This window comes from Nipponia nippon, unplaced genomic scaffold (genome assembly GCF_047370975.1).
Source record: "Nipponia nippon isolate SJK-2023a ecotype South Korea unplaced genomic scaffold, ASM4737097v1 scaffold_12, whole genome shotgun sequence".
In the NCBI taxonomy this organism is placed as follows: domain Eukaryota; kingdom Metazoa; phylum Chordata; class Aves; order Pelecaniformes; family Threskiornithidae; genus Nipponia; species Nipponia nippon.
In genome coordinates, this window is record NW_028262313.1 from 4,820,304 (window position 1) to 4,835,317 (window position 15,014).

At 43.6% G+C, this 15,014-nt stretch overlaps 1 protein-coding gene across 1 annotated transcript in view; it reads left to right on the top strand.

Annotated features, from left to right (window-relative positions):
* COL4A6 (collagen type IV alpha 6 chain) overlaps window positions 1-15,014 on the top strand; it is a 138,173-nt gene that overhangs the window by 120,211 nt on the left and 2,948 nt on the right. The window contains exons 26-42 of the mRNA XM_087748500.1: window positions 843-1,064; window positions 1,307-1,468; window positions 3,482-3,652; window positions 4,350-4,493; window positions 4,770-4,895; window positions 5,211-5,392; window positions 5,668-5,731; window positions 6,257-6,331; window positions 6,728-6,835; window positions 7,602-7,709; window positions 8,136-8,207; window positions 9,486-9,611; window positions 9,957-10,073; window positions 10,926-11,087; window positions 12,049-12,147; window positions 12,428-12,574; window positions 14,287-14,403. Of these exons, the coding sequence (XP_087604626.1) occupies window positions 843-1,064; window positions 1,307-1,468; window positions 3,482-3,652; window positions 4,350-4,493; window positions 4,770-4,895; window positions 5,211-5,392; window positions 5,668-5,731; window positions 6,257-6,331; window positions 6,728-6,835; window positions 7,602-7,709; window positions 8,136-8,207; window positions 9,486-9,611; window positions 9,957-10,073; window positions 10,926-11,087; window positions 12,049-12,147; window positions 12,428-12,574; window positions 14,287-14,403 (2,202 nt within the window). The remainder of the gene's footprint in view (window positions 1-842; window positions 1,065-1,306; window positions 1,469-3,481; window positions 3,653-4,349; window positions 4,494-4,769; window positions 4,896-5,210; window positions 5,393-5,667; window positions 5,732-6,256; window positions 6,332-6,727; window positions 6,836-7,601; window positions 7,710-8,135; window positions 8,208-9,485; window positions 9,612-9,956; window positions 10,074-10,925; window positions 11,088-12,048; window positions 12,148-12,427; window positions 12,575-14,286; window positions 14,404-15,014) is intronic.

Consider the following 15,014-nt stretch of genomic DNA (forward strand, 5'->3'; position numbering starts at 1 on the left):
TTAACTACCAGTTTAGTGTAAAACTTGTTTTAAGCCATGCGGTACTCTGGTACAGGCACACTGTACGCAGAGTTTGGACTCATTTTAGCTGTGGGAATTTCTGATGGTTGTGTAAATAAAGAGCAAGAAGCAGAGGCGGTGAGGGAAGATTCCTAAAGCTAGGTTGCTGTGTATCCATCAGGTTTCTGTGGGTATGGCTGAAGAAATCTCTTGTCATTTCACTACATTGAGGGGGGATGTCCTCTTTGTGGGGTCACTGATTTCATGACATAACCCCTGAGCAGTGTGAAACGTCCATACAGCAGTGCAGTTGAGTGTCTGCTTGGTACAGGGAGAGTACTTTCCAGTCCTCCTTGTACCAAGGCTGCCAGTGTCTTCTGCCCTGCAGTGCCAGTTGTCATCTGACATAGACGACAGAGTAAGAAATGTGTGATGAATATAACATCTTTACAGCTTTTGTGGTTGATAGTGGTAGTGAGATACTGCCTGTCAGTAGCCTGAAATGGCCATCTTCCTCCTTTTTTTGTCCTTTTTGCCTAATCTGCCATCTAGTGAAACCACGCTTGTAAAGCTGCAACTAGCTGCAGCTCCCAGATACTCCTAAAGTATTCTTTTCTTTAAAAAAAAAGAATAATATGAAAGGATATTCTAACTGTTTTAAACAGTTTCATCACTTTCTGTCACCCATTATTGTTTCTAATTCAGTACTGAAACATTCTGAAACTTTCCAAACAACTTTTTCTTGCATGGAAATTTTTAAAATGTTGCTTTTGTTAGAGATGCTATTGGAAGCAGATATTCTGTACTTCTGCTGAGTGACATTTACTGTTTTCCTCTTTAAGGCTTCCCTGGACCTCGAGGAGAGCAAGGGTCACAAGGACTTCCAGGACTGGATGGAACAGACGGTTTGCCTGGGAAAATGGGTGCTTTGGGCTTAGCTGGAACGAAAGGAGCTCCTGGAGATGTATTTGGTGCTGAGAGTGGAGCACTAGGAGAGCGTGGCCGACCTGGACTCCCAGGTGATAAGGGGCTTACAGGTGATCTTGGATTTCCAGGACCAAAAGGTAAGCACTGATACTGCTTGTATCTGGGAATATCAAACTGTTTCTCTTCAAAAATCTTTCCCCATTCCAGTCTCTTTAAGATACCGTGTTAGTAGTCCTCTAAGCTGCTCACAGGTGGCTATTTGCTGGTTTTCTCTTAGAATCTAATGCAACTCAAAGGCTTTTCTTAAAACTCGTTTTTTAATTAAAAGTGTGAATTTTGTTTTTATTTGTTCTGTAACCTCCCACCTCTCTGTTTCCAGGGTTAGATGGAAGACCAGGCCTCCTCGGTATTAAAGGAGAACAGGGTAATCCAGGATATTCGGGTGTCCCTGGATTGCGGGGACCTCCTGGTCCTGGAGGTCCTTTTGGCATTAAGGGAAAACCAGGACCCTTGGGGTCAGCTGGCCTTGCAGGAGCACCAGGTATGTAATGTCTTCAAATGAAGACAAGTAGCTAAGCTGAACGCTGCAATGTTGAGGAAGTGTGGGAGAGATTTAGCATTTGCTAGGAATGAACTCCTACCTTTGGTTAGGGGTAACAGAATGCAGAATTTGAGCCTTTTGCCTCTGACTGCTGGATGACTCCTGCCTAGAAATGGTGCCTCAAGGCTGTAAGAAGTACAGCAGAAAGACAGGAGAAAGCATCTTAAATGTCTTGATATTTTTAACATCTCTGCTTTTACATGCTGGTTGTATCACTGACTAATCTTCAGTTCCCATTTCCATGACAATTAATTTCTAATGTATGAGATTGCTTGAAATGTGACTTTGATAGACTGAAAAATTGTTCGCTTTCTCAGAACAAGCACTTAAGTCTTGTCTGTCTTTCTCTTTGCTGGGGCAGAAGAGAAATTTATTTCCCTTGACTTTAAGGGGAAAAAAAACCCCGCCACTTGAGTACAGCAGTCTCTCTCAAGCTGCACTGATTAAAGTGTTTCATGATAACATTGTATGCAAGACTTGAGAACCAAGCAAAGAGGGACCTGGGAATTAGTAGATAATGGTCTGTGACATAACTCGTCTGTTCTGACATGCAGAATGACAGTGCTGGAGTACAGTGACAACAAATGAATGAAAGCAGTAACCATTTGAGATGAAAATCATAGAGTTTTAAAGGGTTTTTTATTCTGATGTTAACATTGTTTTTGCCTCTCTATTGTTTTACATTTTTGGACTGTATGCCATATATGACTTTCCTTCAACTGTTTTTAAAAACCTCCCATTGCTAGGATGATAAGCTCCAAATGATTAAGTTTTTTTGCAGCTGTATTCTCTCTGAATCATTAATTTCTTTTGTACCCTTGTTCTTTCTGTTTACATATTTTGTCTGTTTTTTCCTTCACCATGTTTCTATTCCATTTATCATCAACTCTCCATTTCTGATGTCACACTGTTTGGTTATGGGTTCTTCACATAGGCTGTCAAGGTGAGAAAATGCAGTGTAGCATAAAAGCTCATGGACTAACAACCTAGCTTTTAATGCTACAAGAATTGCATTGACTATAGGTGATACCCCTTATTATTGCTAATCAAACCAGAAGGCAAAGAACCGTTGTAGTGAGAATGCTCAGACACTAACAAAGCCTGAAGCCTATAAGGAAATCCTTAATATGTACAGATTTTAAGTGTGTGTGTTTTCTTTGTCTTCTTAAATAAAGCAGCCATTTCATCTTCTGCTTTAAAAAATACTGGGTTGTAACTTAAAACGTTTAAGCCCTGAGTATAACAAAGCTCGTATATTGGGTGCTACTGCTGCAAATGCCATTTTTCAGAAGCCACCTGATTTTTCCTTCTCTTCCCCTCTTTGGATCTGAGCATTCTGTTTTCAATGGTTTGAGCCTTTATTTAAATTTGTAAACCATTACAAATCTTCAGCTAGAAACATTCTGAAACATTTAGAGGCAAAACAGTGCATATGATGTTGGTTTTGTGTGACAGCACGATCAGAAGCTTGTTCCCTTAGTGAGCAATTTGCGCTTGAGAAGTAACACTTTAACTACCGAGGTGGAAAAGAAACTTGTAAAAACAAGCCTCCCCAGTTGATCTCTGGTCACCCAGAGGATGGGGTGGGTAGCAGAAGCTGGCATTAATGATGCTCCCCATTCTGGTTTGGCTGCCTTGATGATAAAGGTAAGACTGATGTGCTACAGTTTAGTGTCTGGTAAAGGAGACAAAAATGGATACATCATAAGGGGTTTCACTCTTGCCACTTGTGTAGTGATGTAGGCAGTAACCCTCTTCATAGGTATTTTATTATTAGATGACTAATGCTTTTGCAGTTCTAAGCTTTATGCCTTCTAGTAGGCTGCATGTGCCATAAGGTCCATTTGTCATATTAAAAACAATGCTGTGTTTAAAGAGTTTGGGAAGCTGTCTGCAAATTGTCCTAGTGTTTGTGTGACATAATCTATCGAGTTCTTTCTTGTATTGATTCAGGACTTCCTGGAGTCAAAGGCGTGACTGGGGATGTAGGTCCACAAGGCCCTGCTGGTATGAAAGGCTTCCCAGGTCTTGATGGTGCTCCAGGATCTCCTGGTGAAAGAGGATTCTTAGGGCCGCCTGGGCCTTTTGGTCAAGATGGACGTCCAGGTTTCTCTGGTCCAAAAGGTATGTATTCCACTAGGGGAATAGTCCGAGATTATTGTGCCCACAAAAAAATAACATTGTTAATACTGATTTTAGTCCCATCTTGTCAGAAGAGAATGAATTCCCAACTAGTATTGGAATGCATTTGTTTTGCTGCTGAGTTATGAATTACAAATGATGGATTTAATTATCAAGTCACGGTCATAAGGAGATTCATCTTAAAGGACTTGGGCCCTTATGGACAAAGGATCATGTAAATCAAGATAGAAAGACAAGAAAATTAAAGAAATGAGGAACAGTGAATGAAATTTGTAGAAGGGAAAGAATGAAGCACAAACCAAATGGGAACAAATTTCCATCTGTATGGTCATTAAGCACCAATACAGTAGTTGGTTACTTGGAGAATTCTGTGTTATTTTAGGCGGAGAGCAATAGAACTATGTAACTGCGTGTTGCTGTCTTGGAAATTGATTGGGTTTTGCTCTCCAGTGGAAGCAGGACCAGGGTCTCCAGAGTGAACTGAAAACTGCTGGTTGAAAGTATCATGAGTGGAGACCCATGAGAGAAGTGGCCGTGCTGTGCTTGCACCATGAAGCTTTACTACCCAGATTTGGGTGATCGGCCAGACCCATGCTGCCTCTACCTGCCAGCTAGGTGGGCATGCAGTGTACCAGAAGAGACTAATCTTCCCTTTCTATTTCTCAACTTTTCTATACAGGCGAGAAAGGGTCTTCTGGCCTGCTTGGTTTCCCTGGCATGCCAGGCATGCCTGGTATCCCTGGGGTGAACGGGTTTAAAGGAACTCCTGGCACAGCTGGAGGAAAAGGGAGCCCTGGAGTTGTGGGACTCCAAGGTCAAAAAGGTAAGAAACAGCTGAAAGGCTTTTGCTGGCTGTGCAGCAGAGGGACTTAGGAGGCCCTTCTTAGTTGTCTGTGTATTTAATGTTTTCTCCTAAATACTGTGTTCTTTTCTTCCTTGTGAAATACTTTGGCCTGGTTGCCAAAGGTGCTGAGCACTTACTGATGGATTTGCATCAGGAGACATGGACGTTCTTTTTTTGTCTGCCAGCTTCTAGTGTTATACCCTTTCTCTGTTAGATTATTTTGCAAGAAGATTTCCCGACTTCTTGTTTCTTCAGGCGACAGAGGTGATGTAGGTCCACCTGGTCTTCCTGTTCTTGGGCCTCCAGAACAGGCACTGCAATTCAAAGGAGACAAAGGAGATCCTGGATTAGCTGGGCTTGGAGGATTCCCTGGACCTAGAGGTATTTCACAACATCGTAGTTAGTTGCCAGTATCAGTTGTTCAGTAACTGTGCTTATTCTCAGTGGAGTCTGGTCTGTCCTTTTGACAGCGCCTGCAGTATTACTGTTTTCTGTTCTGTCATTCACGTGCTAGCAAGATTTGCATATGGCAATTCTGAATTTTGAGAAAACAATTTTCCTTTGAAGCTCTATTCTGCAGAGCTAATGCCATCCCTTCCTCCTCTTTAAGGGGAGCTTTGGATAACAGGTCAATTGGCCCAAATGGGCTGAATGTCTGTATTATAAAATGAAATGACACTCTATTGTATAACCCAGGTGATAAAGGAATCCCAGGAAGCCGTGGACAGCCTGGTCTCCCTGGTGCGATTGGGTTAGCAAGCAAAGAGAGAGGTCTTCATGGTGACCCAGGCTTCCCTGGTCCACCTGGACAACCTGGGCTGCCAGGACAGAAGGGTACGCATGGTATCATAGGATTTCCAGGAATGCCAGGAGAGAGGGTAAATACCTTCTTAAGTATCTTCATCTTCTCTAAGTGCTCTTAGGAGAATCCTGTGTTCTAATTGGTACTCCTGAGGCAAAGCAGCAGAAGCTGGCAGGAGTTTTCCTTACAAAACTTCCAGATTGTTTTTGTTTGGTTCATATTGTTGAATGACACTTTAGATAATATTTCTTCCTACATCTTTGTGGTCTCTTATCCCACATGACCCAAACTTGGAACAACAAGAATAAAAAGCAAAGTCTAATTTTGTTTCATTTTTTTTTTTTTTTCCAGGGTTCAGATGGTATCACAGGAACACTTGGATTCCCAGGACCTATTGGCCTCCCTGGTCCAAAGGGTAAGAAATAGTGTACATGGTCTTTCGGTATACACAGTCCTAATATTCATGACTAAAATGAATGAGTAGTGTTCTAGAAGTGTCCGTTGCTCTCCAGTGATTGGCTCTGAAGTACATGTCCCCTTGTAAGGGGCTTCATTCAGATGAGACCAGTCCCAAGCCAAATGCCCAAATACTTTGTGGTCCTTTGAAAGTTTGGCCACAGCACTGTGTGAAGCATGTTGGGCAGTATGAGAGGCACCCTTCTCTCTCGTCTCCTTGTGTCAAAAGTGTAAAGAGCAGGATGCTGTGGAATTACCCATAAATGTTTGTCTTATCATGCATTTGCATGAGTGAATTTGCATCCATTGCTATTTATAAGCATTTTCAAACTCGGGTACGTCACTTACTATTGTCTTTGTTTGCTCCATGGATTTGAAGTATAGGCAAGGTTTATTTTCATAAACAAGGCTGTTGAGCAGCCCTGGAAACTGCTCCCCACAGTCAATTAGGGAATGGCCTCCCCACCTTATCTTTCTTTTCCAGGTGACCAGGGAGAGACTGTTGGCATTCCTGGCATTGCTGGAGCAAAAGGAGAGCGAGGGGACCCAGGGTTCCCAGGTAAAGTAGCTCACTTCAAGAATGCAAAATTCTAGAGATTAAACAGGGTAGCATTGCCCAATTTGGGCATTTTTGTAATCTATAAATTTGAATACTTTAGTCCTCTCCTGGAAGTGAGATATGAGGAGTCTGGAATCCAGGTGGGGCACAAATCTGGATGATAATGAACATGTCTGAGAACAGCCAAATTGTAATGCTGGGTCCCACTTTGCTTTTTGAGGAGGAACTTGTGGATTTGCACTGGTATTTGGCATCCGGGGAGTCCAGTCCAGGGCCCAGACCATGGCTAAGCAGACGCAAGTTCTGCAGCCTCAACATAACGTGTTTCTCATTCTTTTCACGCCTTCCTTCAGTTTGACTTGTGCTCTAGCATGCTGTCTGTTTTTAACCTTTCAGGAGAGAGAGGGAGAGAAGGACTCAAGGGTGAACCAGGCTACCCAGGAAACACTGGGGTGAATGGACTCAAAGGCGGCCCAGGAGATCTTGGCCAAGAAGGACCAGCAGGTACTGGACTAGGCATCTGAGTTCTGCAGTTCATGGTGTGACTGTAGAACAACCTCGCCTTGTTGTTTCCTTAGCCCTGGTTGGCCTGTCTCAGCTGAGGCTTGAACAAGAAGGTTGACAAGAAGATGGGAATTTTCTTTGACACTAGTGTAAGGTGTCACCTTGTCCTGTCTTGACTGATCCTGTGGGTCAACCATGTGGTGAATCCTGCACAATGGAAACCTAAAGGATTTCTTTTAGCAAATAGGAAAGACCTCGATTAGATACAAGCAGTAGCAGCTTCTTTGCAGCTGCTTATGGGCAAGGCTGCTCTAAAATCTTCTATTGCAACACTTCTGTCCATTGCCTCTCTAGAGTCAAACCTACCCAGAAGGATGGCTACAAGTGACTGGGAGTGGTGTAACTAGCAGGTAGATTCTCCAATTGTTATTGAGATTAAAGATGGGAGAACAGTGAAAGTCATTATTGGAATATTTTATTTGAAAAACAATTTAATTAGTTATTCAGTATGTGAACTGTTCCAGTCTGTCACTTGGTGGATAATGAAAAGTGTCATTGCTATGATTAAAAAATAAAAAAAGCTATGAAATAAATAGCTTGATAAGTGCTATGCTAGTAGTGGTAGTGAGGAGAGATTTGGATCTGGTTTTGCTTTATCTTAATAGCAATTTATTCACCCATCCTATGAGCTAAGTGCAGGAACAGAAGCTGTGAGCTGTTCCATCCTGGATGTGTAGTACATGAACATTTTTCTGCTTGTTTTTAGGGATCCCTGGAAATGCTGGGCTGCGAGGAATCCCTGGGCCACCAGGACCTCCAGGGCAGCCAGGATCTGTCGGATTCCCTGGAGCTCATGGAACAGCAGGACCTAAAGGTATATCTGGAGCCTGCACATGGTGGGAGAAATTGGGTCAGAAAACCAGTGTTTTGGCCAAGTATATCACAGCAGGCAGGCAGCACTCTTATCTGTGGGCCAGCTGTGCGTGGGAAATCAGCTCATTTCTTGGCAATGTTAGTGCAGGCACCAGCTGCTAGAAATGAGCAGAGAAGTGGTTGGAAAGGGAGAGGCTCTCACTTGGTTTGGATCACTGATGGGTGTTCACTCAGGGTAAAACCGATGAGAGCAGCAGGAAAAGGTTCCATGAAGGGGGCCTGTGTGAAGGAAGACTTTACATACTGTGTTCCCCTGTGTGTCAGGTTTCTCGTACGTGTTGTAGTCTCCAGGAGACATCTTATGCCTTTCCACCTAACTAGATTATTTGCTTATTTGCTCACTTACATGTTCCCAATGTCTCTTCAGGGTTTCATGGATTTCCGGGTTTAAATGGTCTGAATGGCTTGCCAGGCACAAAAGGGTCTCCTGGAACACCAGGTAAAGGAAATGTGTAGTAGAAGTGTCATAGCTGGGGAAATGCATACACTGGTCCATCATGAGAGCAGTTTTCCCCACAAAATTCCCCTATTTCACCCAGTTCTGGATTTAATTGTAACCTGAAGAAAAACCTCAGGATATTGAATGTGCGTGAACAAATTCTTCTTTAATGCCAGTAAGAATAGGATGCAGCCTGTGGAGTGAAGAGGCTTTTCTGGTGATGGTTGTCCTTGAATTCCTGAAGGACTATGTCACTGCTGGAAAGCCGATGGAATGAAATCATAAAACTCTTCCATTTCTAATGGATGTTTGATTTTAGCAGGGCAGCATCAAACGCTTGCTTTGAGTTGGTCTTAGCGATGGCATGTTTCCCTGCTGCTTTCCATAGCCCTCCATTATATGGAGCTCCAGAAAGGCATCAGTAAAATCAGAAGGTGATTTCTTTGATTAGATTCTGGATTCTGCTTTTGGGAAGCTTCTGATGGATTTTTTCATATTTTTAACTGTATGAAATAGAATGTTGTTCTGTTTTACAAACAGTGTTTTACTAAATGTAAAGAGGTGGAGAAAGACTTGTTTAGTTACAGTCATCTTGTAAAGCAGAACCTAAAATCTGTGGCAGACATTTTATGCATGAAAACAGACAAACAGTCTTGATGTGTACAACCCAAATAATACCTGTGTTTTCTTTGTGTAAAACATTCTCTATTGGAAGGTAATGATTTACAGCATATAGATCCTCCACAATTTTCCTGTCTGAGGGAGCTGCTTAGTATTTACTCTTGCCAGAGTGACATGCTGAACATCTCCCTGCAGCTCTTCCTGGGAGCCTCTGCCCTGCACCACTTGTGCCTCAGTGTGTCTTCTGCAGTAGTCTGTGGAAACTGATCTCTCCATGTTGGAGCATGAAGCCCACCAGATTCTTTGAAGACCAGAAGCTTGAGTCTATGTTGAATCCTCTTGAGAGACACAGCACATAGGCGGGCAGGCAAATCCTGTCACAGGAGTGCTATGTTCACATCCTTGTGCAAGAGCTTGTGGGAAGACCAAAACAGTCATATGCTTCTCTCTCAGCATCTTGCAGATTGTTTAAATTCACTCTGCACAACCAGAGTAGCACATGAGGCTCCAAATCTCTTTCTGTTGCTCTGCTGAAAACAGCAGAGAGTGTAGTAGTAAATGGCTAATTTTTTATTACAGCTCAGTTTGTGTAATAATTTAACTGCTATTAGGCAATTTGAATAGGCTCTCTTATCTTTGTTAACCGTGTTTAATTAGGCCTGAGTGAAACTGGACTGAAAGGCCCTGCAGGTCTCCCAGGTCCGAAGGGTGAAGAAGGTTCTCCAGGCTTGGGTAGAGGAGCTCTAGGATTCCCTGGACCAAAAGGCTCATCAGGAGACATGGGTAAATACTGATGTTCTGGAAGCCCAGCAGCTCAGGTCAGTGGGTTGCATGGTCAGCAGAATTACCAAAGAGAACTCCTAAAGCCACAGGGGTGGTTAGTGGTTTGACAGGTAAACGTTAAATCTGTGATGTGGCTATATATTTGAGAAACACTTGGTTACATAGTTCTCACAGTGTCTATACCTCTCCTGAACAGCAGAATATAGTAATTTTTCCCCTCATGTAGTGAGATGTCTCTTTGTTCTCCTCAATATAAACGCTACTCAGCCACTACTTCTGTTCATGTCTGTGAAGATCCCGGAAGAGCTTTGGGTACACTCTCTCACTTTGTATTTCTTATTCTAGGTCCCCCTGGTCCTGTGGGACTGCCTGGCTTGCCAGGAACACCTGGGGTTTCTCTTCCTTCTGATATACGTGGGAGACCTGGGGATGCTGGCCATCCAGGAACAGATGGGAGTTCAGGTATGAAGAGAGGCCTCGTAAGGAGAGTGGACTAGCTAAGGGGATTTCTGGTTATGTGTTTTCTTTGAAGAGCTCTGAGGTGAAATGACTTGGATGACTACTGTCACTTTAATAACCTGAGTTTTACATCAGGGATGGAGAATGAGAAGATCTGTTTTCAATTCCTGCTATTGAATCCTGATTTGATTTAGCCTGTTATTAAAGCTTTTCTAGTCCATATTCATTGCACCTATTGTGGTACTGAAGACAGACTTGGGCACTAAGGTAAGTACTTAAGTCCAGCATAGTATGTCTAAATTTGGACACCAGCTCCATTTTGGACTGTGGTTTCCACAGCTGTAATCATAGACTCTGTGTAAAGCTCTAGAAGTATGCTGTGTGCAATAGGAGGCAGCAAAGCTTCGTTGCTACTTAGAGGTACGTAAGAAGCACTTGTTGTAGGGTCGACAGCAAGTATAGTTTGAAAGATTTGTCATGATGGCATTGGTACCCATTCAATACCTCACAGCCTTGTCGGAGAGGCTGACTGAAGGCCTTTCCCTGGCCAAGGATTTGAAGCCAGGATTTTGAATGCTCTCATTCTCCTAGGGAACATCTGACTCACCAGGCTAGCTACCAGGTGGGGCAAGGGCTATGCTCAGGCCCAGAATTTCAAGCTAAATTACTGTGGTTAAAAGGATTTAAAAGTTTATGGGACCTAAGTGGATATAAGCGGGTGGGGTCTGGTTCTTTTCCTTCGGGAGGAGGACACCGCTGGAAATATAGACACCCAAACAATAATGCGCTGGGGATAGCCCCAGCATTTACTTTGCCAGAGGAGCAGATTGTGCTAATTACCCCTGTTGTCTCTAGGTCTTCCAGGCCCTCCAGGACCCCGAGGGCCCCCTGGCCCAGCTTCTGACCAAGGTGACACAGGCAATCCAGGCTTCCCTGGTGTTCCTGGTTTGCGAGGCATTAAGGGTGACGTGGGACCCACTGGTCCAGTTGGACTCCCTGGAGCATCTGGATTCAAAGGTAATCTTGCCTTGAAAGGGTCTGGGTGTGGTTTGGCAGCTGTCACCTTGACAGTATGAATGGCTATCGTGTGATCAGTGTGACTGCTTTGAAACGAATCCTCGTTCAGGTATAAGCACAGCTGAGTTTGTTGTCCAAGTCTTCCCTTTTGGCCCATGCAGGTTTTACCTACTGACTCCAAAAGCAGCAAAGTGAGGCCAGCTCCAAGTGCTCTTCAGTGTGTCCCTAATGATTTTTTTCTCTTCTCTTTGTTTTTTTTCTGAGTAGATGAAGTACACATGCAATGGTGCTGTGCTTGTCGACTATAGTTACCCACTTGCATATGCTGTCCAGGCAAAGACTGGAGATGCTGTTTCATCCCACCCATCGTGTGCTCAGAGGCATAGCATGGTGGATTTAGGTCTCCAGAACAGGCTAAGAGGATTGTAGGAGTGAAGAGATTTTGTTCTGGGCTAAGGCAGGGAGCAGGTTGCTCTCTCTTCGGTCTCTGCCAAAGGAGACTAGAGGGCAGCTGCAAACAAGAACTCTAGTAGCAAGGTTTCAAAGAAACCGCACAGCTCAAAAGCCAGGAAAGGATGGAGAACCTTCGCCAGGTGAAGAACTGTACGCTGTCTTTGTAGGCTGGCAGATCCCCATCCCTCTGTGCTGTGCACAGAGGTGGATTCGAAATAGGAAAGATGTGCACTCCCCAAACACTTTCCCTGGGTTACCCAAGGAAGGGGAAGAATACTTTCAATAAAGTGTAATTATGTAGCAGTGGAAATTCTTGTCTTGAGGCTCTGCAGCCGTTCTGGACATCAGAATGGGCACAGAGTTCCTTAAGGGTTGTGGTCCCCTCCACCTCTGAGCTGAACTGCTGCTGCCATCACTGCCATCAGTGTGTTTCTCAGTGGCCCAGCTGTGGATCAGAGTCAGGACCCCACGCTTAGCCCCTGACGTCTTTAGCTGTGTATCTTTGCAGGTATAAGAGGGGAGCCTGGCCTTATGGGGATGCCAGGTAAAGATGGGGCTCCGGGGGATCCTGGTTACCCTGGGCTGAAAGGTGAAATGGGCCGTCGAGGTGAGTGCTGGGGGATTTGAAAAGCTTTTGTACTTTATTGCACATGGTTTGGGCTGGGGAAAATTTCAGAGCTCCCTTAATGAGCTTATTTGGGGGACTATTAGTTTCTTAGAGATTGAAATAAATTAGGAAGAGCTTGACATACCACTTTTTACAAAGATACCCAGTGCTGATGTATTAAGGCAGTCTTAATTTAGCATACTTCTCCCTTGTGTCAGTATATCATCAAAACTGTGAATTTTTTGTGGGGTACTTACACTGTCATTTGCACTGTGTGCAGGTCTCCCTGGCCGACAAGGGGCTCCAGGTATAACCCCGCAGCCAGAAGAAATCACAGCCCCTGCAGGCTTACCTGGTCTGCCAGGAATTGATGGCGTCCCTGGCTTTGATGGAGATCCTGGATTCCAGGGGCCGGCTGGAAAAACAGGTAAAAAGTACACTGAGATCACTGAAATGCTGGCCTCCTGGAAGAACAACACTACTTTCTTAAATGCATTAGGAAGGTTTACAGGTTTTTCTGATAAAGGAAATAACTCCAGCAAAATGCATACAAATAGCATGTTTTATTATTATTAGAATGTATTTGATAAATTCTGTTCATGCACTTTTATAGTGTTCTTTAATTAGGTTTCCAGAATTAGGTTGCAGCAGCCTGTGATGTAGCCGATACGATACCGGCTTTGGTACTAGCAGGTGGAGTCGTCATGAAAATGATTCACCACTGAGAATTATTTGAATTGCCAATGAAATACTGTAACTGGAGAAGTGCTGGGAACTTCAGCCCGCACCACTGTGGTTCATATTGTTTGGCAAAGCAGCTCTGGTGGGTCCTGCACCAGTTGGCTCTCCTAGGCCCAGCAAGTCCCCATGATTCCTTTCTTAGCACTGCCATTTAGGTGATTTTTAAATGTTAGTAGTCTCTTTTATTCATGGAAACTCCTAGAGCAGGAACATCACTTAGCACCAGTCCTTCCCCTAGATGTTATCCTGAATCCCGTCACAGTGAATAGAGCTGTGTTAGTTCCTGGCTTCCTGTTGTCGGTTCCTGAAGTGAATAATTGTGCAGGGAGTAAAAGCCGAGAGCGCCTTTATTAATGCTGGTCAGGCAATCAGGTAACAGACACTGCAGAGCTCTGGAAAGAGAGACGTTCATTGTGAAATTACCCCTATTTATACTATTTTTAATGCTTAATCTTTACAAAAGTTGTGCAAATTTACACCCATCTGTTTCCCAGTCACATGTTCCTTTATACTACTATTAACCTTCCACATTACTGATCACATGCTAGGTATCTAGCTCTGTGCAGTTGCATAATGCCTTCTGTCTCTTTACATAGTATTTTGTTATATTTTAACTCGTACCATCCTGAACACTTATTTTATTGTTGGTTTATCTAATCCATGCCAGACCTTTCTAGTTTGGGGTCAGGACAGTCCTGAATGGATTCTAAAGGTCCACAAGCAGGCACCTCCTCTTACATCCCACTAAATTCTAAGCCTTTATATTTTGAGCACCCTTCACTGCCCTGAGACTTTTTAAAGATTTGTCAGTCAGATGCTCACCATCAAATATCAGGGGGAGGACGGGAAAGGTGAATTTAGTTCAAGTCAATGGCTCTAATTTTACATAATTTAGACTGAACATCAAGGCCAATTTTCTGGTTTGAAAAAGGGGTGAAATCAAGCCAAAGAAGTGACTTCAAGTCTTAAGCAAAATTTCAGCAAGGTAGCTCAACTTTCTTCAGCTTACAACAGCTGGACCATTATACCAGAGGATTCTTGCTTTCACAGCGGCAGGAATCTTGTGAGAGAGATGAGAAGAGTTCACAGACTTCCACAGCCATCAAACTGAAACCTGAGCCTTAGGTCCAATGTGGCTTCAGACTGAAATCAGTAGCTTATCCCAGATCTCAGTGCTGCATTTTCAGCCTTGCCTAATGTTCCGCCGCACCTTGTGATCCTTTAACAGTCAGATCATGTGGAATCACTGCATGGAGTTAGTTGTTTGTAACCACAGCTGTTGAAGAGTGAGCTCCCAGCATGGCTGCTGACAACATATTTCTCTTCTGGAATATGATTGCAGGAGAGAAGGCGTTAGTATGAGGAAATAATGACAGTAATGATTGTATTTAATTTCAGGTACAAAAGGTCTGCCAGGAAGATCTGGTTTGAAAGGACGTGATGGTTTACCTGGATCACCTGGCGTAGCTGGGGATCCAGGACCTTCAGGTGCCCCAGGACCACAAGGATTTGAAGGTAATTTTATGATTTGGGGAGCACAGATCAGAAAGAAGGAATTCTGTTTGCATACAGGTTCTGCAGAGACCCTCCTCAACACCCAGTTACCTTGGGAAGGCATGGGGATGTACACAATCTTGTATCTGCAATGAAGTAAATCTAATCTTCAGTGAGGAAGATTATCTCCCATGTCATTGTTGTCTGTCACTGCTGGTGTTTCCCTAGGTACAATGCTGGACATCTTTTGGCTTTAATGTTCTGTGGATGTGGGAGTCATCTTGAAGTTCTAAAAGAGCAAAATGGTATTGACAGTGAACACAGCTGTGAGGGTTGGATAGTAGAGGAAAGGCACAGTGAGAGAGAGAAGGTTTGGATTCTGCCACAGATTTGTCGTACAACTTTTGGCCTTTCTGTGTCAAAGGAATATCATCATGAAGAACACTAGAGCAAAAATGAATTTATTCAGGTTTGGTTGGTGCTTTGAGATCCTCAGAATTATTGTACTGTGGGATATGTGCTAACACATTGACACCAGAGTTGTTGGGCAAAGAAAGAAAATTAAATGAGGTAGGAAATGGGTGGGTGCTGCTATGAAATGACTGCTTTTGGAACTGGTAAGTCTAGTTATT